Genomic DNA, 26,716 nt, shown 5'->3' on the forward strand with positions numbered 1-26,716 from the left:
AATCATTTCTGCCAATTTGGTGCACCGATCTGGCACGGTGGATTCTGGAATGTGCAGATTGGTGTCCTAACCTTGTGTGTGCGGATTGAATTAACTGCAATGTGTGTGCGTGTGTGCGTGTTTGTGGACTGATTGAACAGCCGGGCATATATGTGCGGGTGTGTGTAATCTTGTTGTCCTGGGAAACTGTGCCTGAATTTGTCTGATCAACGGTTTAGTCATGTTGTAAATAGTTTTCCCCTTGCTCGTTTCTTCTAGTTTTATTTATGTTGTAAATAAATAGTTAACCTTTTCCTTTCCTCGAGTAACGTGAATGTTTGCGACTTAAAATCACCGGGTCATCAAGAAACCCAGATTTCATCATCAACAAGGTGTTTCCTCTCATCGCCACCTGAAGGGGATTGCAACTGGCGCAGTGAAGTCAGGATTGCAACTGGCTCAGTCTGAAGCGGCAACACAGCTCGTCCCCGTTGAAACAGGCAGTTGCCATCATGCTCGGCTTTTTTTTTTCTTTACATTTCTTTAACGATGTACAGAATCTGTCTACAAATTAGCCCCGCTCTTTAAGTGCAATCTTTGCGCGACAGCATATACAGCTTGTTCGGCCGAAAAGCCGTCGGCATAGCAGTAGTCTGTGCAGCAGTAATCGAGGGCTGCATGAAAAAAATCGTATCATGGTAGTTTGTGGTTCTAGTCATTGATGATTGATTGGCGTGTAATAGGCGACAACGATTAATGAAATCAGTGTAATTAAGTAAAGGAAGGAAAAATGAAAAAATTGGAAAAAAGGGGGTTCCAAGTGTCAAAGTGCTCAGAATGAAAATTCAATGCTTGATGATGCTCACTGAAAAAATTAGAGTGTGTAATTGATCGATTAATTAACAATTGAAAAAAAGTGAAAAATATGTTCAAAGGTGTCAAACTGCTCAGAATGGAAAGCCAATGTTTGATCATGCTAAGTATTGTTGTCTTAATAAAAGAATCTTGTAAAAAAAATTCTAAAGAGCCGCATCAGCATCAGATGAAGCACCAAACAATGTATGCTATCGCGTCAATTTATAAGCGCAGCATGGGAGTCCTCCAACAATTTCTAATCCTGACCTTGTAACCCTGCTTTTAAGCCCCAATCTCTTAAATGCTTTTTGCTAACTTCCAAAGCAGACTCATTCACATGACCATTGTTATCTCTAAACCCTAGGGCCTCAGAGAGAGTGACTGTGCCTGCATCGACATCTGCATGGATACCGCCACATTATAGCGTAAGATGATCAACTGTTTCTACAGCTTTACCACGCACTGGACATGTGTCATCTTGAACAAGACTGCTGCTCTGCCCTCTGCTGTGTATCTGTTTGAAAGCAAATGACCACAAACAAGCTCAGAAGCGTTTTTTCAAAATAGAAACCACCTGCATGAGCTCAGTGCTCACCGTGTGTGTCTGTCTAAATCAACCCTTCTTTATCCGAGTGCTAAGCATAGCCTAGTTTCCAGGGCCATAAAGATCCTCATGGAGCAATTCTTAATACAATTGAAGCACATGCTAGACTAGTCAGGTATGCAGGCAGCCAAGATTGCCAGCTAACATCTAGAAATATAGCAGGGAGTAATGAAGGGAGAAAACTAAAGTGACCAGACGTCCCGATTTAGGCGGGACAGTCCCGCTTTTGCAGCCATGGTCCCGGTGTCCCACTGGGGTACTTGTGGGACGGCGTTTTGTCCCGCTTTGGCTTTCCTGAACGAAGCTTTGGTTGATAAATAGCTCTCAGGATCATCTCCTTTGAAACATGCCGGTGCGGGCAAGTTTATTTTTTCCCTTTTCTGCTTTCCAAATCGTATGTTTTCGGAACGGCCTAGAAAGATACCTTGTCTCCATCACAGTACGGCAGCACCACCTGACCAACGTTTCACCTGACCGTGGCCTCCCCAAACTCGCATTACAGCCTTCTAGAACACTGTACTCCCGTCTGCTTGCATGGCTAGCTGGATACCGGATAGGGTGGACAAGGCTTGCCTCCGTGCTGGCTCGGAGGCCTGCGTTGTCCAGCGAGCCGAAGCCATAATCAAGGTCAAATGTCCCGATTTCTTGACGGCGCCTCGTAGTGGCTTTGTCAGCTTTGTTTTCGACTTGTTTCGTCGTGTTTCGTCGTGTTGCCGGCGACAATGCCGAAACGCAAGTGCAAATTCACGGAACAGCTGGGAAAAGAGTACCCGTTCATTGAGAAAACTAAGTCAGAGACGGATGTGCGCTGTGATGCATGTGGGGCAGACTTTTCAGTCTCTCACGGTGGACGTTCGGATATAGTAAAACACATCAGCTCTGTCAAGCACAAGCAGTGTGTGTCGGCTGCTGCTAGTTCCAGTGCAGTAACCCGGTTCTTCAGACAGGAACGTGCCGGGTAAAAGGAGCTCCAAGTTGCTGCATCAGAGGGTATATTCCCCATCCACACGATCGCTCACAGCCACAGCTTTCGATCAATGGACTGCACTTCAAAGCTTCTGCAGAAATTTTTCAACGAAAAATTTTCCTGCACTCGCACAAAGACAGAAGAGATTACTTTGAACGTGCTTGCTCCGTCTGCAGACGAAGAATTGAAGACTGACTTGCAGGTGGCTAAATTTATCTCAGTGTTCTGTGATGCTTCCAACCACAAGGATTTGAAGGTGCTCCAGGTAATGGTGCGCTATTTCACCGCTGCTGCAGGAGTGCAAACGAAGCTCCTTCAGATTAACACCTGGCCAGGTGAGACTTAGCTAGGGTGAGCCAATATATAATGGATGCAGTCAAAGCCAACCAAGTTACATCAAAGCTGGTTGCTTTCAGTGCCGACAACGCAAATTGCAACTTTGGTGGTGCTGCGCGGAACGGGAAGAACAATATGTTCTCGAGATTGCAAGATTCTATGGATCACAAGATCCTTGGAATTGGCTGCGCTGCGCACATAGTGCACAAAACCGTTCAGACTGCTGCCGATTGCCTGAGATTGGATATTGAGGCTGTGATTGTGAAAACCTACTCGAACTTTTACATTTACACGGTCAGGGTGGAGTCTTTCAAAGAGTTTTGTGATTTTGCATCAGTGGAGTACCAGCGGCGTCTGGGCTATAGCAAGACCAGGTGGTTGGCATTGATACCAGCTGTTGAGAGGGTCCTAAAGCTCTATCCAGCTTTAAAGGCATATTTTTTTGTCCATAGACAAGTGTCCGTCTCTCATCAAGTCGTTTTCGAAGACCCATGTGGAGAGTTCTGGCTCTATTTTCTGCATAGTCAAGCTGCTATGTTTGAAGCTACTGTACTCCAAATTGAAGGAGACGCGAAGACAGCTGTGCAAGTCTACAGCGCCTTAAGCCAGCTGCAGACCAAAGTGCGAGAAAGATTTGAGCAATCATTTCTGCCATCAAGTGTGCGCTCAAGGGCAACAGAGCTCGAAGAACAGGGACAAGTTCGAAGAGAACAGGTTGTGAATACTGTGGTGAAGTTTTATGCAACCTGCGCGTCATACCTTGACCGATGGTGCCAGCAGTTTGATGAAGTCAGAAGCCTTCTATGGGTCTCGCTTGGGTCATCCCCATGCTGGGATGACGTGCAGAAAACTGTAGAACTCATAACTTCAGGGTTCAATCATGTCACTGTTGATGAGAATGCCATGTTTGATGAAATCAATAATGTCTGACATTATGTGACCGCTGAAAAAATTAAGGAATGGAAAGCGCAGAAGATATCTGTTGGGGAACGCTGGGTGGAGATTCTCGGGCACTTCGGGAAGAATGATGCGCCTTGTGAGAACTTGATGACCGTGCTGGAATATTGCATGTGCCTGCCAGGTCCAAATGCACCGGTAGAGACGGTGTTTTCTCTCATGAACAAGATATGGACCGCAGAGAAGACAGCTTAAAGTGGCGACATTAAAAGTCATGCTTGTGCTGAAGGTAAATGTACGCATGACGTGCGAGCAATACTTTGCGCATCTTTGCAAAAAGGAACATTTGCTAATGAAAATACATTCTAGCCAGAAGTATTAAAGGAGAAACTTTTCGCACAGGTTGATTTAGAAAAACAAAAATGGCTTTTGCATGTTTGAAATAAAAATGCATGGTTGAATGGTCTCTTCGCGCCTATTTACCTGTATGCCTACTCCCCCCCCCCCCCCCCCCCCCCCCCCCCCCCCCCCCACCTTCCCCTCCGTGCGACTTGGGGTTCCATAGAATATGGTCACATTAGAGAAAACAGCCCCCAGTTAAAAGCTGCCTTTCTAGCATTAAATGCCAGCTGTGTACCCCTTCCTCCTCACCTTGTCTGCATTTCTTTTAACGGTTCCATCGACCATGCCCTCTGATGGTTTCTCAATTTCCAGACATTGCATGACAACTTCGAATCTCTCAATAAATGACAAATTACCTGCACACATGCTCAAAAATGTGTACAAAAACGTCTCAGAGCAGAGACCAAAAGGCAACTACTGCCACAACCACTAAACTTTGAGTAGCGGTACAACCAGCACAACTAAAATTCTTTCAAATATCTGGAGAACCCTTGCTCACATAAAGCAGAGGGTCCAAACTGCTGCTTAAAAACATATCCATATTTCCAATGACAGTGGGTGCTATGACATCTGAGCATGGAGCATGCAGCCTTTGGACTGATTTTAGCACCTGCACCACTCGTTTCTATCCATCTGTTTTGCATTGTCAGATATGCTGGCAGAAAAGAAAGCAGTTACATAACAGCAAGCTACAATATTGGAAGCTATAGTTAATTCAGGTAAGAAACGTTGCAGCTTAGTAAAGCAGAATAAAACAATTTGTGATGCAATTTTCGATCTACAGCATCAAGACAAGCAAAGTAGTGCACAATTTGTGCAATGCTGGCAAAATAAATTGCCTGCAGTGTGATTTAATTCTACATGAATTATCTTTAGGAGAAATCTCAAAATTAAAATGAGTGAACTACATGAAGTAGAATGAGGCGCAAACTTTTTCCGGAAGGCTCCTGGCGATCTCCTCCCAAGCCTCGAATGTGTATGTTTCTTCTGCCTTCTGACTGTTATTGCACCAATAAGTTATGCTGAATTCGCTTCAATTGTGCACACACTAAGAAACACTGTAAACGTGCAGTCACGTTTACATCTGAAGCCTCTCAACAATCACTTTTACCCTCAGGACAAACAAACCTCAATGAATAAAATGCCCCAAGCTGTCGGCAGGCTGATGGTGCAGTAGACCCTCAATTACACGACCGACTTTATTAATAGAGCCGGTCGTGCTCAGTTAACTAAAGAGCTGTGTACTACTAGATTACATAACATATTCGCCCAGTGCCCAGATAAGCACTATTATAATTAATAAGCATGTATTAGCATTAACGCGTCAGCGGAGTTTTTTTTTTTTTTTTCAGGCTAGATGCGGCTTGCTCTTCAATCATACAATAAGAAATAGTAGGGTCGCGCTTTGAATCAAGCGGCCGTGGTAGGGTGCATGAGAAACCACTCATAATTATTTATTTAGGACCAGAAGAGCGTCTCTGAGATACGCCTGCGCATTTTAAAAAAGGTTCTAAAAAAACATCGAAGGTGCTTAAAAAAATTTGAACAGGTGCCCCACCGGTACGCCAAAAGCTGGCACTGCATGGGTTTTCGAAATCACAAATAGCGACCGCCTTCAAGAGCAGCCTGCGGGCGCATTTCTCTATCGCGTGCGATGCTTATATAATGTGCCTCACAGAGGACGATACAACATCGATCAATAAGGCCCATTACAGCAAAAGCAACTTTTCGCCATGTATGTATCACACACACGAGAGAATGCACCGTAGTCGCCGGTCAGGGAGACTAAACCATGCGCCCGACGCGTAATATATCGCTTGGCGGCATCAGATAAACTTGCCCAATTTTGCTCACCTTCCGTGTTTTTTCGGCTGTAGCCTTCGGTGGAGTTACCCCCAAAAACAGACCTTGCGAAATCCATTTTCCCAGCGGAGCCTTCGATCAGCAACGCTTGTCCGGAGATGGTTCCGGTCAATGCATCTTCCGTCGGACGGCTTCACTGACGCACCGGAGAGTTTCAGAGGATGTTCTGTTCCAGATTCCAGACGCCAAACGCGACTTTTTCACGGTCGACGTACGCGAACAGCCAATAGTTCCATGAGACATATGTCAGACATGTCCGCGCGGCCAACGGAGCGGACGGCGCTGTCTGCTGGCGGCCGAATGTCGAGTTGGCTGGTTGGGCCTTTGGCTACATTGAACTAGATTATTGGGTAGTGTGCTCACTGCGCCGCGTCTCCATAGGCTGAGGTGAAGCCTCCGGTGTTGATAATTTTTAGTTTCTCACTTGTCCGCTAGGTGCCGCCGCCGTTCCGAACACTGTGGTACAGAGGGAGATTGATTAGGTTTCACTTAATACACTCAGTGAAATCATCGACCAACGGGTGGCCAATAGAACTCGAAAACAGTCTCTCAAACTTCATCGTTTAAAGACACTTCCACCGTGGTCCTATTTCCAGCTCACTGACAATCGCCCCACTGTTTCCCCGTTGGTATCAGCAGCGTATCTGCCAGAGAGAGGAGTTACTGGTTTCAAGTTTAGTAAGGAAAAATCTGCAGTCATGACATTTAATGATGAGGGCGGCGAGCATAGAATACAGGAGTTCACGCTATAGGCAGTGGATGAGTACAGGTGTGGATAAATAACGGTGCTGAGTATCTGACAGAGTATGAAAAATATGTAATGAATAAAGCGAGTAGAAATGCAGCTCTCATGAAAAATAGGGCACTGTTGAATTACAATAGGTATGAAGTGGTAAGAAGGATCTGGAAAGGGGTGATAGTTCCTAGCCTGAGTTTCGGTAATGCGGTCCTGTGCATAAGACCAATGTTCAAGCAGGGTTAGAAATTAAACAACGTGGCGTAGGGAGGCTAGCCTTGGGAGCACATGGCAATACACCAAATCAGGGGGTACAGGGTGATATGGGATGGGCATCGTTCGACAGCAGAGAAGCTAGCATAGCATTTGAGGAGCGATTGAGAAAAAATGGGGAAAAAGCAGTGGGCTAGGAAAGTTTTGAGATACCTGTATATATGGAATGTTGGCAGGAAATGGGGAAAGCGAACTAGAAAATCTGGAAATATCTGTACAGCAGTAGGGGGACAAATCAGCAATTATCGGTTAAGAAAAAGGTTAAAGAAACAGAGAGAGCTCTGTGGAAAACAGGGATGCTGACGAAATCAGCACTGAGAACATACAGGATTTTTAAGCAAGAAATTGTCAAAGAAAATATCTATGATAATTGTAGGGGAAGCTCTTTGCTGTTTGAGGCAGGACGAGAGTTTTGCGGACTAAGACATATAGAGTCAGGTGCCTTGAGATAGACACGTTGTGCGTTGCGTGCGGAGAGGAGGAGGAAACGGCTGAACACTCGATACTTTTCTGTAAAGGGCTTCACCCTACAGTGCAAAGCAGCGGGGCTGATTTATCCAAGGCATTGGGGTTTAATGACAGTGAAGGGAAAGTAGATTTTAAGCGGGTAGAAGTAACCAAGCGAATATGTTATCTGATTTGCGGCTAAAATCAAGGCAAGTGTAAAATTCCATAAGTCATGGCTAAGTACGTGGCTTGAGCACCGCCTGATTTAAAGGGTTCAGCCTTATCCACCCATCCATCCTGTAGTCGCCGCGGCACAAATCGGTGTGGTCACGCGCTTGGGAGTCGTTTTTTTTTTGTCGTTGTTGTTTGTTGTGCTCATTTCGCGTGCTTGCTTTGTACGATTCAGTACCGTGCTTACAACATTACTTCGTCTCCCATGAACTTGCAATGCAAGGTTTCGTTTGGTTTATGGGGGTTTAACGTCTCAAAGCGACTCGGGCTATGAGGGACACCGTAGAAGCTTAGGGCTCCGGAAATTTCGACCACGTGGGGTTCTTTAACGTGCACTGACATCGCACAGTACACGGGCCTCTAGAACTTCGCCTCCATCGAAATTCGACCACCGCAGCCGGGATCAAACCCGAGTCCTTCGGGTCAGCAGCCGAGCGTCAGAACCATTATAAGCCACCGCGGCGGTGGCGGCGGTGGCAATTAATGCAAGGATATGTGGCATCCTGAATAGATTGAGAGATTGTTCCGTGAAAAAAAAAATGCCGGGTCGCTTGCAGAACCATTGCTCCGCGCAGCATAGGGTTTCGATACCGGCTATGCCTACAGGAAAGATGGTCCGAAGGTAGCCGTCTTCAGCGTACGTGCTGGGTTTCTAATTAGAGTTTTGATAATCATAATCGCAGTTTTTAATCATAGTAAACTGCCTTTCATTTTTGGCCTGGTGAAACGCATTTCTCAGGGAAACCATGAAGATTTGGCCTCCTTGCTTGATGCGGACGATAAAGATCGACGCTGGATATTCGTCGCATGCCAGCAGGAATGATAGCGAAGATGCCGGTTGATCAGGCTGAAGCGTGTCGTGATCATAGTTAGCATGTAGCCAAGAGTGACTCACTAATAGTCTTTCACATTGCAGGCTATGTATAGCACGAAAATGTGTCGTAAAGATAAAGTGTGAAAGCAGCATTGCCCTCCTGTACTATGCCAGCGCACTGATGACAGTTTTCAACTTGCAGGGCACGCAAAATACTGCGACAAGGTATACGACTCATCTACCCTTCCGCAAAGCTCTGATTCTGTGCTTAAGCTTGAGGACCTTTTTACAGAATGCTGCAGCCAAAGCCAACCTCCATTGAGAGAGGATATTTGATGTGCTGGATGTGGTCAAGGCAATGCTGTGTAAAGATTGAGGTTGGTTTCCATCGTCACGCAGAAGTTCTTTCCAAGTTAATTTTAAAATTTTACATCGTAGTCATGAGGCTTCACTTTTTTGTGAAAGGAGTGAACACTGAGAGGCCTGGCAGACGTGAACGGGCCAAGCCCTTGAAGTTGAGTCGTAGCTAAACTACTGTGACACTTGCTTTCTCTGTGTGCTTAATTATCTCAAACAATATAAAAAAATTGTCTTTGCCCCATTTGAAGATGAAGGGCTTCGTGTACTGCTTAGTTTCAAATTTTCAAAAAACGCGGGTTCGATTCCGGCCGCGGCGGTCGAATTTCGATGGAAGCGAAATTCTAGAGGCCCGTGTACTATGCGATGTCAGTGCGCGTTAGAACCCCAGGTGGTCGAAATTTCCGGAGCCCTTCACTAAGGCGTCCCTCATAGCCTGAGTCGCTTTGGGACGTTAAACCCCGATAAACCATGCATAAACCATAATTTCAAATCAGCGCTGAACACCGTTAGGCTGATGCTATGGCAGAGGAATTACAGCAGGCAAGTTCAAATTAACGGGTATGTACAGGCAATTCGAAAATAATTCTGTCCCCTCACCTCTTTCATTTAATTTCTCCATTCTGCCTGCTATCCTTTATTTCCGCTGCCTCAGCTCATGTGCTTCGATCAGTACTGACGGCAGATACCGGGGCTAGCAAAAATATTTTCCTTCCTTTTTACTATTATTTTAATAAAAAAACCACTAAAAAAACGAGTCACGAAATGAACTGCGTGGCAGTGGAACGCCAGAGTTAAATAGGCGAGAATGTGTGAAGTTTCACAACCGTTGTTAGCATTGACCTGAAGCGATATTTGTCTATTTTAATGTCGGGAATAAAGCGACACACCGTAGCAGAACTGGTATGCTCTAAGCATATGCTTTTAAGTCGCTCTGGTCGGATGATGCGGAGCGTCGGTTCCGCAATTTCAGTTGAGTTCTTGGAATAGCAAAGTAGCGGCCGCTGTGCACCTGCGCTCCACGCGCTTGACTCTGCCCTGCCTTCGCGCGAATGAGGATATTATTAAACTTCATCCGCTAGTGTTGAACAACACACATGATGAAAACTAGTTTAGTCCACGAAAGCACGATCTTTTGGCAGTAACACGGCATTTTGTCCCGTATACGCCGGGACCGCTTTCCCTGCCTTCCTAAAGTGAATACGACAGCAGCGCCGCCACAACGCCGCCGCCGCCATTTAGCGACAGCGGCGGCTTCACTCCTGCCCGGCCAGTGAGCACACTACCCCTATTCTAGTTCACTGTACTTTGGCCACAGAGGTTGCCATAAGCTATAGTTAAACAAAAATAAAGAAAAAAGCTAAGCATGGTGCCGACCGCCGTCACCCCGTTTCAAAGGGGATGCTCCTACCTTCCACCCACCCTTCCATCCATCCATCCATCCATCCATCTATGGCTGTGTTTCTAAACCCCAAAATACGGCAGAGCACGGACAACACCACCCAGGTGCACGTTAAGCACGTCAGCCGTGGCGTCAACGCGCGTCAACAGACATATGGATGAGACGCCATGTTCGTGCTGTGCAACATATTTGTCAAAAAACTATATCGTTGAGGTTAAACAGAACCACTCTATCCGTTCAAACATTAATCGAAAACCGGACAATAACGCATGGCAACATCATTTCCATTTCCACGTTCTTCCACTCCCCTTCCACGTACGGGCGGCTATAGTTGCCTAGGCGACAGGGATGTTTACGAGCTGAAAGCGTGGTTGTAGCGCGAAAATTTTCGCTGTCGTTAAAGGCTTTCGTGATCCCATCGGTATCAGCTATGGCTAAAGAGGAATCGCAAGCAGCGTCGAAGGTAAGGCTTCCTCGGTTTGAATAACACGTACGAGTGTACACATGCATAAGTACCGGCTGATTTTGGTGGAGAAAAGTATCAACGGATTTTGGCAAGCACCATATGATCAACTGGGCTTTGGTGGATAAGAAAGAATAAACTTTATTTCAGTCTTTGAAGAAGAAGGCTCCCTTCTGGCGCAGGTGGGCTACTGTCGCTTGGTGGCCTTGACCTCTTGTATCTCGGCGACCTGGTCAGCTCTCTGTGTGAGCAACTTTTGTTGCCACAGGTCCCAGCTGCGCAGCGCTTTCTCCCACTGCTCCTCTGTTAATTGTTATTCGGCTGAAATGGTTCATACTGCAGGGCCACATGATGTGGCTGATGTTGGCATACCCTCCGCAGCTTTTGCATTCTGCAGAGATATACCTGGGTGAATTTTGGCTAGTATTTCGGGGCAGGGGAATGTGTGTGTTTGGAGCTGCCTGAGGGTGGTTGCTTGCTCTTGCGTGAGCGTGGGGCTGGGAGGAGGGTATTCCATTCTGCTCCTTTGATAGAAAGTCGTGATTTCACTAAAGATGAGAAGATAGTCCCTCGCTGATCTGGCCCCGTGGTTTGGGAACGCGCCTGGTCCTGCCCGGATAGTTAGTTCTCGGGCTATGTTGTTGACCTTTTCGTTTCCTGGGAGGCCTGAGTGTGCGGGGGCCCATATTAGTTTGATTCCAGTTTCTGTGCGGCATTTGCTAATTAGTTTTGCGGCCGGGGGGTGTACTATGCCTTTTATGAAATTACTTATAGCAGTTTTTGAGTCGCCTATTATGGTCTTTCCCTGCGAGACTTTTAAACACATGGCATATGCTATTGCTGCTTCTGCTTATTCCGGCCTTTCCGCTTGTATGGTCGCAGCTGCTATGCGTTCTCCTTTGTGGTCAGCTATAGCCACAACATATGCCTCTTTGGGCCTATACTCGGCAGCGTCGACATAATGCACTGACTTGTCGTCTTTAAGTTGATTGTGCACATTTGCCGCGCGGACATTCCTTCTGCTGATGTTGTGAGAGGGTGCATGTTTTTTGGGAGGGATGGTATTATGATGCATTCCCTTATCTCCCCATCAAGATCCATGATTTGAGGTGAGTTTTGCCTGCATTTTACGTTGGCACTTTCTAGAATTTTTCTGCCGGCTGCAGTTTTGGACAGTCGGGTTATCTGCCCTGTCAACTGCACCTCAATGAGTGTTTCCGCCGTATTGATCACGCCTAGGCCTAGAGCCTAGCTGTTGAGGTGTTGGGTGGTAGTCTTAGAGCCGTTTTGTATGCCCTGCGTATTAGAATGTCTATCATATTTCTTGTCTTTTGCGTGAGTATGAGATATGGGAGTGCGTATATAGCATATGCGGCTGAGCCCAAAGGCTTGTACTAACCTTATCGTTTCTTTTTCTTTTAGTCATTTGTTTTTTCTGGTCACTCTCTTGATGAGCCTAGCTGTTTGGCCAACGTAGTTTGTCATATTTCTGATGAAGTAGAGTTTTGCCTATTGCTTTGCAGTCGCAATCCCAAGATTCTGACTTCTTTGACCATTGGTATGTCGAGATTGTCTATCCTGAATTTTATTTTGTTTTGATGACTTTCCCTGCCCATGGGGGGTGATGATGAGCAGCTCGGATTTGGAAGCAGAGCAGGCCAGTCTGGCTTTTTTAGCAACTTCGGTTACTATATATGTTGGCACCTGCTTGTAACGCTTCTTCTACTTCCGCGTCGCTGCCTTTCTTTATCCGAATATCATCGTCTGCGTACATGCTGTGATATAGGTTTGGTATCTGTTTTAGTCGTGTTGTGGGATATATAGCAAGGCTAAATTGAATAGGAGCATTGATAGTACTGCCCCTTGCGGGGTGCCCCTGCTACCTAGTTCTATTTTGTCTGTAGCTAAGTCTCCCACGTTGACGATCGCTTGCCTGTTTGAGAGGAAGTCTTTAAAGTAGTTGTATGCTCTTTTGCCCGGGTTGATAGCCTGTAACCCCGATAGCACGGCTTCGTGTCGAAAGCTTTCGTCAGATCCAACGCTAAGACGGCTCTGGTGTCTGTAGCCGGGGTATCGGGGACCAGATCTAATGTGTTCTTTGAGCTGCAACATGACGTCCCGCGTAGATAGATTGGGTCTGAAGCCTACCATCGTTGCTGGTAGAAGCTCGTTTCCCTCTATGTGCTTTGCGAGCCTGTTTAACATTATATATGTTTCAGTAGCTTCCCTACACAGGATGTCATAGAGATTGGTCTAGGTGTTCTAGGTTCAGCGGTTTGCCTGATTTCGGAGTGAGGATGATTTTCGCTATTGTCCACGAGTTCGGTATTTCACGCTTTTGCAGTACTTGCTCATATAGCAGGTGAGTGCTTCTATGGAGTCCTGATCTAGGTTTCTCAACGTCTTATTTTGTGATTCTGTCTAGTTCTGCTGCTGGTGCTGTTTTTAGTTCCATAGCCGCAGCTCTGACTTCCGCTACAGTTAGGTCCGCGTCTATCTCGTCGTTTTTGCTGCCTTTGTACTCTGGCAGAGTTCTGCGCGGGTGTTGGGGGAAGTACGTATTTTTTACGTGTGCGAGTAACTCTGCATCGGTTCCTTCGTACTGTTCTGAGACGATGGCCAGTCTCTTCTGCGTTTCAAATGTGCTAGCGTTTGGATTGAGCAGATGCCTCAGAAGCTGCCAGGTTTGACGGTGGCCTAGTCTGACTCTCATTTGGCTGCATGTTTGCTCCCATTGCTGTCTGGTTAGTTGCTCGCTGTGTTCCTCGATCGCTTTGTCTAGCTCCGCTATTTTGAGCATGAGCTTCCTGTTTGTCTTAATTGTTCTTCCGCCATCTCGCGAGGTTATTGCTTCTCTGCTTGCCCAGGGTTTGGCTAGTCTACTGTCTACCTCAAGTTCTTGTAGCTCCTCTGGGATTTCTTTGGTACACCCCTCTACGTCCTATGCTAGCGCACTCGACCAGGCCTCGATATCCACGATCTTCAAAGGCCGCCCGGCTTGCCGCTCTTGTCTTAAAGTCCTTATTTCATCCCAGGCTGTTATGGGACGTGGCTTTTTTGGCCTAACCTTGGGTGTGCCTATGGTGGTAGCTATGACGTAGTGATCACTACAGAGCGTCAGCTTTGTGTACTCCGCGAGCCAACGTGACATCCGGATTAGTGTCCCTGGAGACACTGTTGCCGATTATGGTGCAATAGGATCGTCATGTGTTATTTGAATGGTGTTCCATAATTCCCTGCTCTTCGGCGTGGCTGTTATGTAACCCCAAGCTTGATGCGGGGAGTTGAAGTCTCCAACCACAACTAGCGCGTGCTTTCCGACTTCTTTCACAGTTAGGGCGATCAGTTTGGTGACTCTATGATCTTTGGCCGTGGGGGTACTGTACACGTTTAGGACGTATAGTTTGTTTGGTTGGTAAAAACTGTATTGAAAGAATGGCAGTTCCCGCGGAGTCTTGGGCGGTTCACCTATTCCGGCAGCCCATTGGCCTGCGCCGCATCTTATGGGGCCCTGCGAACTAGTCCTCGTTTCTTAGAAGGACTTGGTTGTAGGCCAGTTGGTAGGACATTGTGAGGAGCAAAACCGCAAAACAGGAACACGGCCGGTCTCGAGCGCTTCCCTCAAGACCGGCCGTGACAGCATGGGACTGAGGCAGACTATAACACGGGGCGGTGTTGTAGGCGACAACACACCGGTGTTGCAGGCGACAATATACACCGCCCTATGGTGTCGCCTGCCTCAGTCCCGTCCTGTTTTGCGGCTTTGCTCCTCACGTATTCCTCGTTGCTGATCGGGGTATAGTTTTTCTTTAACTAGAGGGAAAGCTGGCGGCGCTGCACCTCAACCACCATAGGGGCTCAATGAATCATGGGGCGATTAGCTACTTGATGCGGGACAGTCGTTTTTTTTTCAGGAACAGAGAGTGGCGTTACTAGGATGTCCCGTTCCGTCCATGGCGCAGACGACAATGGCGCAAACGTAGTGCGCAAAAGCCATAGTAGCGAAAACGCAACAGCACACGACGCCAATAAAAAAAGTTTTTGGTTTCCATAGTGCCATTAAAAAACCTCTTAGTGTCGAAGCGACATTTTTTTTAAAACATATTTCTTTTTAAAAATGCGCCCATTAAGCACGAAATATTGGGTTTTGTGGTCCAATATTGGGTTTTGTGGTCCGAGGAGGAGGCGTCCTTATCGCTACCAGCAATCAACTACAGTGTTCCCACATTAACATCTAATCTGACCTCGAAATATTATGGCTGCTTTGTCGCGCCACGCCAGTGTCTATACTAATTGGTGTTTGCTATAGGCCCCCCCACAATAACCCCGAATTCCCTCGAAAGCTGCACAACATTCTGAACCAACTTACAACAAAACACCCTAATGCACACGTGCTCCTTTTTGGAGATTTTAACTATCCTGACATAGATTGGAATAACCCTCATCAGCCTATTTTTAGACAGCATGAATCACAGGAGTTTGTGGATGTGTGTTTAAATTTTAATCTTACTCAATTAGTAACCCAGCCTACACGCATCGCCGGAGACACCGCAAACATTCTTGACCTTATACTATCTAGCCACCCCGAATGCCTCAACTCCATTACTTATCTCCGGGAAATTAGTGATCACAAAGTCATCCATGCGTCTTTTACCTTCACTCCAACAATAAAAGAAACTTCCAAAAAAACAATCACCCTTTATAACAAAGGTAACTATGAGGCTATAAACAGGGCGTTGGAAGCTTATTTCCCATCTTTTCAGCACTCTTTCCCGGAACAAACCATCCACGAAAATTGGTCGATGTTTATTCATAAAATCAACGAACTTACTAACAAATATGTTCCCAAATACAGCTTCCGCGCAACCAAACAGAAACCATGGTTTACCAAGGCTCTAGGAAGACTAGAAAACAAAAAGAAACGCTTGTTCCGCAGTGCTAAACAGACTGGAAATGATTACGCATGGGAAAAATATTACGCTGCCGAAAAGACATACCTGGTCGCAGTAAAAAACGCTAAACGCTCATTTTATCATACTGACCTTCCCAACATACTTAAAGATAACCCGACTAAATTCTGGCAGCTTTTAAATCCGCAATCTATACGCACTATTACCTTAACTGATGATTCCGGGCGTGCTGTTTCTGATGTCGAGTGTGCTAACATATTTAATTCTGCTTTCGCATCTCTATTCACTCATGAACAGGAACCGCCCCCCCCCCCCTCATGACAGCAAATGACCAAAGAAGTTTAATGCCAGCCGTTACTTTCTCTGAGGCCGGCATATCATGTCTCATAGATAAACTAAAACTGTCATCATCTGCCGGCTTTGACGAAATCAACACCAAGGTACTAAAAAACGTTAACCATACTTCTGCCAAATTTTTATGCCTGCTGTTCTCACAGTCTCTTTCTACAGGTGTCATACCCCATGACTGGAAAGTGGGGAAGGTCGTTCCGGTCCACAAGTCGGGTAACAAAGATTCACCACTTAATTACCGACCCATATCACTCACCAGCATACCATGTAAACTCATGGAACACGTCATTTATTCTTTAACAATGCATTTTCTGGATTCAAATAACTTTTTTCACTCATCGCAGCACGGATTTCGCAAAGGATACTCATGTGAAAGTCAACTAGCACTTTACGTTCATGACTTGCATGCCAATCTTGATGCTAACCTCCAAACTGACGCAATTTTTCTCGACTTCGCTAAAGCATTTGACAAGGTACCTCATAACCACTTATTTCTGAAACTCTCTCGCCTAAACTTGCATCCCGACATACTAGCATGGATAAAAGAATTCTTAACTCACCGCTTCCAATCAGTCGTAGTCAATAACCAAATGTCTGACCTCCTACCAGTCTCCTCAGGCGTGCCCCAAGGATCCGTCCTTGGGCCACTCTTGTTTCTAATTTATATTAACGACCTACCTGAGAAATTAGATTGCCATATTCGGATGTTTGCTGATGATTGTGTTATTTACAGAACAGTCACTAACACCTTTGACCAACAATCCCTTCAAAATAATTTAACTCATGTACAAGACTGGTGCAGTGAATGGCTAATGACACTTAACACAAGTAAATGCAAATATATGTCGTTCCATCGTCGCCATTACCCTCTTCTGTTCCAATACAGCATATCTAACGTTCCTCTCGATCTTGTCCAATCATACAAATACCTTGGTGTTCATATTTGTCATGATCTTACATGGAATACGCATATTTCAAACATCATATCATCCGCCAACAGAACACTAGGATTCTTAAAGCGTCACCTACGCTCTGCACCTCAGCATGTCAAGCTCCTCGCATACAAATCATTAGTCCGATCAAAATTAGAATACGCATCTCCCATCTGGTCTCCAAAGCAAGCATATCTCTGTAATTCAATTGAAGCAGTTCAAAACCGAGCAACTAGATTCATTCATTCATCGTATTCTTTTGATATCAGCATATCATCCCTCAAATCACAGTCCAGCCTACCTACCCTTGCTCATCGCCGCTACATTGCTAGTTTATGTTTGTTTCACAAGTTTTTTTACTCTGAGCTACGACAGGAACCCTACATCTGCGCACCACCACCACGCATCTCCCTCCGCACCGGCCATCAGCAGCAAGTGTCACGACCTCGCGCCCGCACCACTACATTTTCTTCATCATTCTTCCCCCGGACCGCGAACGACTGGAACGGCCTTCCCCGTGAACTTGCTGCTATCACATGCCAATCATTGTTCATCGAAGAAATCACGCGTGTACTTGCTTAGTGATAATCTTATATTTGTATAACTTTCAAATTATCTGTTAGTCTTTCTGTTTTTCATTTCTGTGTGCCCCACCCCTTATGTAATACCCTCTAACGAGGGTCTTTAAGGTATTAAAGTGAAGTGAAGTGAAGTGAAGTGAAATATTTGGCCAATAAGAGAGCAAGCCATCACTTATTTTGAGCGAACTTTACATTTACCTGCTTTTCTGCTCGTTTGTTGCATTTTATAGACAGGGTATTGAATGATAGGACATTCCTAATTATCGAACAACGCTTGTTTTTTCATTATTTTTCGGCCAAAATTTGGGGTTCTGCAGTCAGTAGCAGCTTTCCGCCCATGGTCTCGAGGGCGCTTCATGCTAGCTCCCTTAGGCGGGGCGCCAGCTTTCCCTTGTAAGAAGCTCTATGGATCCTCGCTGTGCAGAATAGCGCTGGACTGAAAATGTCTGTACCGTTTTGTCAATTCGGTTCGGTTTTTCCGCTTAACAGCGCACATCTGCATGATATGCCACGACCCTGTACCCGGTTCCTGAAAGAGCTTTTCTTTCTTTTCTTTCTTTATTGAAGACATTCCGTTACAGAAATGCCTTGGGGGACGCGACAAAAGGCAATAGAACATGCCTGACGGGGCCGCGCCACCCTTGGCTGCGGCGGGAACAACATAACATAAGCACAATAATTGCAAAGCAAAAGGAACATCAATACTGCATGATATGAAAGGGCATGAAAAACACAAAAATACAGGTACATAAGAAACAATAAGTTGGATCAGTAGCGTGGTGTTATGAAAAACAGTCATCACAGTGAAGGTAAAGATCCGGAGTGAAGGCGAACGAAATTATCAGCACAGCATGGTATTTAGTTTTCATTTAAGAAAATGTCTCTAAGTGTTCTTCTCAGTCGTTGCACCGTGGTGGCAGTAAACAGTATCTCAGCTAATTCAGGATGCGCATTGAGGAAATCCGGAATCAAATAACTTAGTTTTTGATCACCGTATGTTGTACGCGAACGGGGCCTTGGTATTAAGTTTTGTCGTAGGTAATAAGGACCAAAGTGGGCATGATATTTAGTTTGAAATGTTATATCGGTTTGGTGAAGACGCGAAATTTCCAGGGCCAGTTTGTGTTTATGGAGTTTGTGAATGGGCATTATTTTATTACTTTTAAAATGAGGTGCAGTGTCCTCCGAAAGATCTAAATTGCCTATTGCTCTCACTGCTCGCTTTTGCAAAGAGAAAAGACAATCCCAATTTGTCTTAGTCGTTGTAGCCCATACTAGGAAACAGTAACAGAAGCGTGAATGTAAAAGCGCATAGTAGATTTGCTTTTTTACAGCAGACGGAACATGGTATCTTATCTTGTTTAAAATTCCCACGGCTCGCCCAAGGTCCCTACGCAGTACGTCAACGTGAGGCGTCCATGAAAGGTTCTCCTGGAATATTACCCCCAAAAATCTAACTGTAGTCGATTGTTCGATAGTAACGTTATGAAATTTTAAGTGCAAGTTCGTGGGTGAATGGGTTCCCCTCGGTCTAAACAGTATGTATTTAGTTTTACTTGTGTTTAATTGGAGTCTGTTCGAAAGAAGCCATAAGTTCAGTCCAGTTAACCATTCGTTGGCCTGATGAAACACGTCCACAACGTCAGCGCCCGAGAAAAACACATTCGTGTCATCTGCATATAAAATTAACTTAGTGTTATTTATTATGTTTACAATGTCGTTTATATATAGTAAAAATAGTGTCGGACCAAGTAATGACCCTTGAGGTACGCTCTGTTTTACAAGTCTGCTGTCGGATTTTGCGCCATTTATACATGTGAACTGGGCTCTAGATGTTAAGTAGCTTTTTATTAAACACCATGCGTTGCCGCGAAATCCATACAATGGCAACTTCCTTAAAAGCACGTCGTGTTGGACACAGTCGAAGGCCTTTCTAAAATCCAGAAATATTCCGAGGGTAAATATTTTCCTTTCAATGTTTTCGAGTATATGTTCTTTCACTTCAAGAAGGGCCATTTCGGAGGACTTATTTTTTCTAAAGCCGAATTGTTCACTTGCTATTATGTTATTTACACTCAGAAAGCTTACTAGTCTTTTATGTATAATATTTTCCGCTACCTTCGCAAAGATAGGGAGCACCGAGATTGGTCTGTAATTGTTCATATCGTTAGTGGAACCGCCCTTGTGTATAACAGCCACACGAGCTAACTTCATTGCGTCTGGGAACACTGCGGTGGAAAGAATAAGGTTCAGAATATGTGTGAGTGGACTATTAACTATTTCTGCCACGGCTTTTAGTGGACCGGGTTTCATATCGTCAGCTCCAGAGGCGCAATGGTTCTTTAAACCCAAAATGACGTCCAGTATTTCATATTCATCAGTTGGGGACAAAAATACAGTATTTTCAAAATGTGCTTTAAGGAATCCTCGCATGGTATCGCAGCGCAGTCATTTGCGGAAGCACCCACGTTAATAAAATGTTCGTTGAACAGGTTTGCAACCTCTTCTTCACTCATAGATTCGCTGTGATAAGAGACCCGCTTTGGGGAGTTCGATTTACACGTGATGTCTCTGACCGCTTGCCATACCAGACGAGGATTTCCTGTAATATTGGAAAACTTGTTCACATAGTATGATCTCTTTGCTTTCTTAATATCAGCATTCAATTTATTTCTCGCTTTCTTAAATGGGCGGAGATCGCCTTCACTTCGTGTGTCTAAAAACTTTTGAAAAAGGATGTTGCGGTTTTTTATTCTGTTATACAGGTCGTGCGAGATCCAGGGCTTTCTTGCTCTCTTGTGTCTCTTAAGAGTTTTAAAACCGAAGGATTCATTGTACGCAGAAATAAAAAACATCAAGAATGCCTTATAAGCGTTATTAGAATCCTTTTCCTTTGTAACGCTGTCCCAGTCCTGTTGCATAAGGAGTTCTTTAAACTTTGGCATGTTTCTTTCCGAGTAATCTCTAATCAATATTTCTTTCTCCAGAAAAGAGCGTTTTTGCTTCGAAGGTATCAGACAGTAAATGGGTAAATGATCAGTAAGATCGCATATAATTGTACCTGATTTAACTTCATCGGGGCAGAAGCTTGTAATGCACAGGTCAAGTATTGTTTCAGAATTTGACGTGACGCGAGTAGGATCATTAATCACATTTGAAAAACCATACGACTCAAAGAGCTCTTGGAAATGCAAAAAAAATAATATTATTTGGAGAAGCATTTATATTGAAATCCCCAACAAAGACACATTCGAGGTTGAGCTCGAGGCTACGTTCAAATATTTCTTCTGCAAACTGCATGAATTGCTTTAAACACCCAGATGGCGGTCGGTACACAAGAGCAAGTAGTATATTATAACAGTGAATAATGACGCACTCAAAATTTTCATTCACAATGTTATAGTTTGCTAGAATTTGATACGGTAGTTGGCAACGCACATACAGAGCAACACCTCCTCCGCGCTTTGAATGCTTACTCATATCAGAACAGGTATGTGCGTAAGTGAATGAGTGGGTGAATGAAATTTGTTCAATTATTAGTTCTCGAATTGGCCTTGGCGTCATGTGGGGCTTATCGATGGTCGGGGCTCCGCTGCCTTCCGCAAAAATGTTGGCTTCAATTCTGACCAGGAGGATCTGGTCCGAGTTGGACAGCAGTGCCTCCACTGCTCTCTGTTTGGATTGGTTATGTGAGGTTCTGTGTTGTATGATGCACACTCCCATGTGTTGACCCGCACCATGGGAATCTATAGCTGTCCCTAAAAGCTGCGTGTACGCAGTTCGTGTATGAAGATACCTGTCTGCAGCCTATATGCATATCAGTTTTATGTGAGGTAGATAATACGATTCCCTCTATAGTAGTTTAGTGTATCGTAGACTAGTCGGAATCGAGGTCCTCTACCGCGAATGTGCAGAGATTACCCGAGGAGTGCGTGCGCGAACCGAATAGCGACGACAAATGGGGAAATTATGCGACTCTCTGGACGGGACAATGAGCCCAGCCAAAATGTGGCGAATCCTCGGGGCAGTTATGCACACCCATACTCTGCTCGGCGCTTTTCTGAACTATGATTGGCCCCCTCCGGCTATGCCAGTGGTTGGGCGATTTGGTGTTCACGGTGATCCATAACAGCGCGACAGAGAAGAAGGGACACAACCGCTGCTCCGTGAGCGCGCTTGCGTGTTTCTTCTCTGTTATGGATCCCCTCTGGCCGTTGCCCGGGAAACGCACGCGAAAGGATCGTTTCGCTTTTGTTTTCGTTTTTCATTGGCGCCATGCGCAGACCGTCTGCTGCTGGTCGAGCTCCGTTGAGTTACGCGCTGACAATTCCAACTCTACATTTACGTTATGCCCAGTTGCGGTGCACGGCAGTGCATAAGTCGATGTAAAAATGGCATGCTGTTCGGAATTGCTCGAGGGAAAAAATGACATCAGCCGTAGAAAAAAAGAAATTAGTACACTAGTTCCGACGAAGCCAGTCTTTTCTGTGTGGTGTATACTGTGGATTCCTTGATGCCCATAGAGTGTGGATACTTGAAATTTCTTGCGAGCTCATCAGGACAGTGTGATCCTTTGATGGCATTGCTCCGTGTGTTCTATTCACGACTGTTGGCATGCGGAATACTGGCCGCTTTAGTTTCTGGATATGAGAGTGCGTTTCCGCGAAAAACGTTTGCATCGCAGGCTTTAATTATTTGCTAGCAAATACGCGTGCTTCGGACGTGGCGCAGAATAGAATACATGTTGATTTTCGTATGTGCCCCAAAGCTCTAGTGTGTGGCAGCTTTAGCGGCGTTATACCATCGTCTGTCTAGGGTTGATAATGGATGTTAATCTTTACAGCGATTATAAGGCGCTCGTTCGACCGTCTTTACTGCGCGCAACTCTCCCGGGATTCCGAGGTCTAACGCCACCTGAGGAGCGAGCCCCCAAAATGTGCCTTTCAGGGAAAGCTTTGACTCATCGCAGGTGAAATCGTTATGATATACTACATTCAATGAGGTTTTTTAAAGAAAAAAATATCAAGTTCTTTATCTCTGTAGTTTCTAAAATAGTGCCTAATACTTCCGTGATGCTCACGCCGTCACGGAATGACATTTCTGATCGCGCTTTACAGTGCATCTGAAGCACTCCTTAAATGCACTTGAGGAATTAGTGTTGATGAGTCATCGAGAGATATCATCCTTCCACCATTTAATCTAGTCTTCCGTTAGCACCAGCAATCACCCAAAAATTTTAAGCCAAACCCTTGGCCAGGCTCACTTCTGCAACAGTCAATAAAATTCACGGAAAAATTAGAAAATAATATTCTTCACTTTGAAGCAGCTGTGAAATTTGTAGCATGTGAAATGTGTATTTTTATTTTTTTATTTATTTTTATTTCCACAATACTGCAGACCCTCATTTGAGTCCAGGCAGGGAGGGCAGAAAAATACATTCACTCAACACAAAAACAGTTACATCGTAAAACACAGAACAATAAAATTGTGCAATGTAGTACATATATTTAAAATAGCTCACAGAGTGCCTTGTCAAAATCAACATTCGATATCACCTGTATAGGCAGGGCGTTCCATTCGTCAATTGTTTGTGGAAAAAAAGAAAATTTAAAAGTGTTAGTATGCGCGAAGTATGGTGCTAAGGTGTGATCATGATGACGACGAGTTCTACGCGTTTCTGAAAACTGCACATAGGGGACTGGAGAAATGCCTAGTTTTCCATGGATTAGCTGGTGAAGGAAGGATAGGCGGGCTATCTTGCGTCGGACGTGGAGTGGTTTAATATAATTTGCTGCCATTAACGAAGATGGGGAATCAGTTCTCTTGTATCTATTAAATATGAAACGTACTGCGCGTCTCTGTATTTTTTCTAATTCTGCTATGTCTTTTTTTGCATGGGGGTCCCAAACGATGGCGGCATATTCAAGTTTTGGTCTTATAAGCGTATTATAGGCTAATAGCTTGCAGCTGCTAGGTGCGCCCCTAAGTTTATGGTGAAGAAAACCAAGTTTACGTAAAGCTGAGGATTTAATGTGGTCTATATGGTCATTCCATTTTAGTTGCGAGTTTATTACAATACCAAGATACTTATACCTTGGCACTTCTTTAACCGGAACGCCATTAATGCAATAGTTGAAGGAAAACGGATTTTTCTTCCTTGTTATCCGCAAGAGCACAGTCTTCTGAGTATTTATTTCCATACCCCATTTTTCACTCCAGGAAACGACACTAAGCAGAGCATTATCTAAATGTTCCTGGTCAGAAACGGAAGATACCGGAGTATATATCATGCAATCATCGGCAAACAGAGCAATCTTAACAGCTGGGTTAATACCGGAAACTAGATCATTTACATAAATTAAAAAAAAAGTAGAGGACCAAGCACACTTCCCTGAGGGACCCCAGAGGTTACAGGGAGCGGGGGAGAACAACTACCGCCAATCTCCACAAACTGCGTCCTGTGTTGTAGATAAGCTGCAATCCAAGCAATGAGCGGAGGTGGTACACCAATGAGCTTCAGTTTTAAAAGAAGTTTGTTATGTGGCACCTTGTCAAAGGCTTTGGCAAAATCCAAAAATAAAACATCAATTTGGCCTGACTTGTCTAAAGCTGCACTGAAATTATGAATGGCTATTATCAGTTGGGTAGTAGTAGAGAATCCTTTCCTAAAGCCGTGCTGAGCAGTGTTTAACGCACCATCACTGTTTAATATTGCAAGTATATGATTGGCAATAATATGTTCAATAAGCTTACAACAGGATGTCGTTAGAGAGATTGGGCGGTAGTTGTTTACACAGAGTCGATCATCATTTTTATAAACAGGAATAACCTTCACTGTCAGCCAATCAGGCGGCAAGGAGCAAGAAGTTAAGGAAGCACGAAATATTTTGGACAAAAAACGAGACAATGATTCAGCATAGCGCCGCAAAAATGCATTAGGGATGCCGTCAGGGCCGGAAGAACACTTCGTATCTAATCGGAGTAGCATTTCAATGACACCCCCATCAGATACAATGTCTAAAGGTTCAAAGGGATCACAAAGAAAACCGTCATTTCCATTTCCATCAGCTGAGAATACAGAGTGGAAATAATTATTAAAAGCTGTGGCAATGCCCATTTGGCACCTAACAACGCATCCATTCGCATCTATTTGCTAGATCGGCTTATGAGACTCTCTGATATGGTTCCAAAACTTAGCAGGGTTACTCTTTATGAATTCCGGGAGACATTCTGTGAAATACCGTTTCCTGGCAAATCTAATATTCGAAGAAAGTTCAGCTGCAAGTTCTGCTAAAAGATCTATGTTTGCCCGTTTCGAGCGCTTCAGGCGCTTTACTTTACGTTTGAGATGAATAATGTGGCGATTAATCCACGGATTCTTTTTCTTTACAGCTTTTTTTTGTCTGGAATGAAATTCAACAGACAAAATTCACAGTGCTCCTTGAAAGCATCCCACAAAACTGAAACATATTCACCCGAAAATCTGTCAAAAGCAATGTCTAAATAATCAAGTACTGATTCATCATTTGCACGTGAAAAGTGTTTTATATCTTTAAGCAAATTTTTGCGCGGTTTATCACAAAAAGAAAATATTACAGAAACAAGTACCAGTCTGTGATCTGATATTCCCTCCAATACAGAAGACATGTGCACAGAAAACAAGCGGCTGACAAATACTAAGTCTAAAACGGAATTGCACATTCCTTGCACCCTTGTTGGCTCAGTTACAACTTGTACAAGGTCATGAGCAATCATTAGGTCTGAAATTATGTCTGCATTTTCAGAAGGTTCAAAAGATCCAGTACACCAATTCATATTTGGAATATTAAAGTCTCCAGAAATAATGATTTTACTGTTCCTAAATGAATACATATGATCCTGCAATTTGCGCATATAGTCAGGACCAGAATCTGGAGGCCTATACAGCGCGCCAAGAATGAAAGTGTGACCAATGTAATTAACCTTTAGGAATAAACTTTCATGGTTGTCTATTTGCTGCAAAACCTCAATTTTAATATCACGTTTTAATAGGATAGCGACGCCGCCGCCGCGGGAACCCCTATCACGCCTGAAGACATGGTAAGAGGGAGGAAAAACGCAGTCATCACTAACGCCAGAGTGAAGCCAAGTTTCAGTTATCACAACTATGTGGGGACTATGAGTGATCAGTAATACTTCAAGCGATTCTGCTTTATTGACTATGCGCTGAGCATTGAGGTTAATAATAGTTAGGTGTCGATAGTTTGCAGAAGTGCGAGTGGGTAGTCAGTCGGAGTTCCGTGCAGGGTCCGAGGCGATTTTAGTACGGCTATTCGATGCGTCGTTCCAGACAAACGTTTCATTGTCAACAATCAGTCTATCGTGAACTAACCTCACTTTATGGCCGTCATCATTTTCCTTTCGAGCTGACTGCCAGAGTAACTTGCGTTTTCGTAATGTTTCCTGAGAGTAGTCGTTCTGAATGTAAATGCCAGTGCCTTTTAGTTTCCCTATGTTTTTAAACACGGCGTTCTTTTCATCAAGATCTTGGAAATGAACTACTATTGGCCTCTTTTTATTGGTTGATTTACCAAGTCTGAGGAAACGGTCTACAGATGAAGCAGAGACATCAAGCTGCTTGTGAAATACTTCATTAAGAACGGTTTGCTTTAAATCTTTTTCAGTTTCTTCCTATTTTCTGATACTCCATAAATGACTATGTTTGCGCGCCTGTTTCGATCTTCCAAACCGACTAATTTTCGGTTTTGCATATGAAGAGACTGACGAGCAGAATTCAAGTGTTGCTCGACAGCTTTTTCTACTTGAATTATACGACCAGACAGGGAAATGATAGCCGTATTAATCTTTTCATGCAGAATTTTCAGATCAGACACGTCCTGCTGTATGCACTTCTGGCTTTCCAAAATCTTATCAAACATTACTTGTACATCAGGACCCGGGTTACTTTCAACATCTCCACACAAGAGGAGTTCACAAACGGGTAGACACTCGTATGCTATACAAACAACACGCCGTGGGCTCGGCAGGACCAGCAAAAAGGGGTCGTCACTTCTGTAAGCATAACCGACACTGACCTGCATAAGCAAGAACGGAGTCATGCTTAGTGCGATGTTCCGGCGCGGTCCGCCGTGCCCACTGAAGATGAAGCTGTGCAGGCCTTCTTTTATAGCTGAAGCTCTTGCCGACGTCACATCTCGAACGATACTGCCAGCAGGGGGCTGATCGGGAGCTGATGCGTCATATTCAGATGCCAAGCCCACAGGTGATATCGGTGAAAGACAGTCGATGCACGTGTGATTGCTGATACCGACGAAGC

At 44.6% G+C, this 26,716-nt stretch overlaps 2 protein-coding genes and 1 pseudogene across 6 annotated transcripts in view; 2 read left to right on the forward strand and 1 right to left on the reverse strand.

Annotated features, from left to right (window-relative positions):
* LOC144100745 (small G protein signaling modulator 3 homolog) overlaps nucleotides 1–6,295 on the reverse strand; it is a 66,395-nt gene extending 60,100 nt beyond the window's left edge. Inside the window, exon 1 of the mRNA XM_077633574.1 lies at nucleotides 5,895–6,295. Coding sequence (XP_077489700.1) covers nucleotides 5,895–5,961 — 67 coding nt within the window. The 5' untranslated portion in view covers nucleotides 5,962–6,295. The remainder of the gene's footprint in view (nucleotides 1–5,894) is intronic.
* Nucleotides 434–4,094, forward strand: LOC144100747 (uncharacterized; annotated as a pseudogene).
* Nucleotides 6,296–10,324: 4,029 nt separating the features above from the next.
* Nucleotides 10,325–26,716, forward strand: part of IFT46 (intraflagellar transport 46) — a 73,823-nt gene continuing 57,431 nt past the window's right edge. For 2 of the 5 annotated variants that reach the window (XM_077633575.1, XM_077633576.1), the window contains exon 1: nucleotides 10,325–10,626. In XM_077633575.1, coding sequence (XP_077489701.1) covers nucleotides 10,594–10,626 — 33 coding nt within the window. In that variant the 5' untranslated portion in view covers nucleotides 10,325–10,593. Of the gene's footprint in view, nucleotides 10,627–11,682; nucleotides 11,736–26,716 lie in introns of those variants that run through there. The other 3 variants (XM_077633580.1, XM_077633579.1, XM_077633577.1) reach the window with 3 other exon arrangements.

This window comes from Amblyomma americanum, chromosome 8 (genome assembly GCF_052857255.1).
Source record: "Amblyomma americanum isolate KBUSLIRL-KWMA chromosome 8, ASM5285725v1, whole genome shotgun sequence".
NCBI classification, from domain to species: Eukaryota; Metazoa; Arthropoda; class Arachnida; order Ixodida; family Ixodidae; genus Amblyomma; species Amblyomma americanum.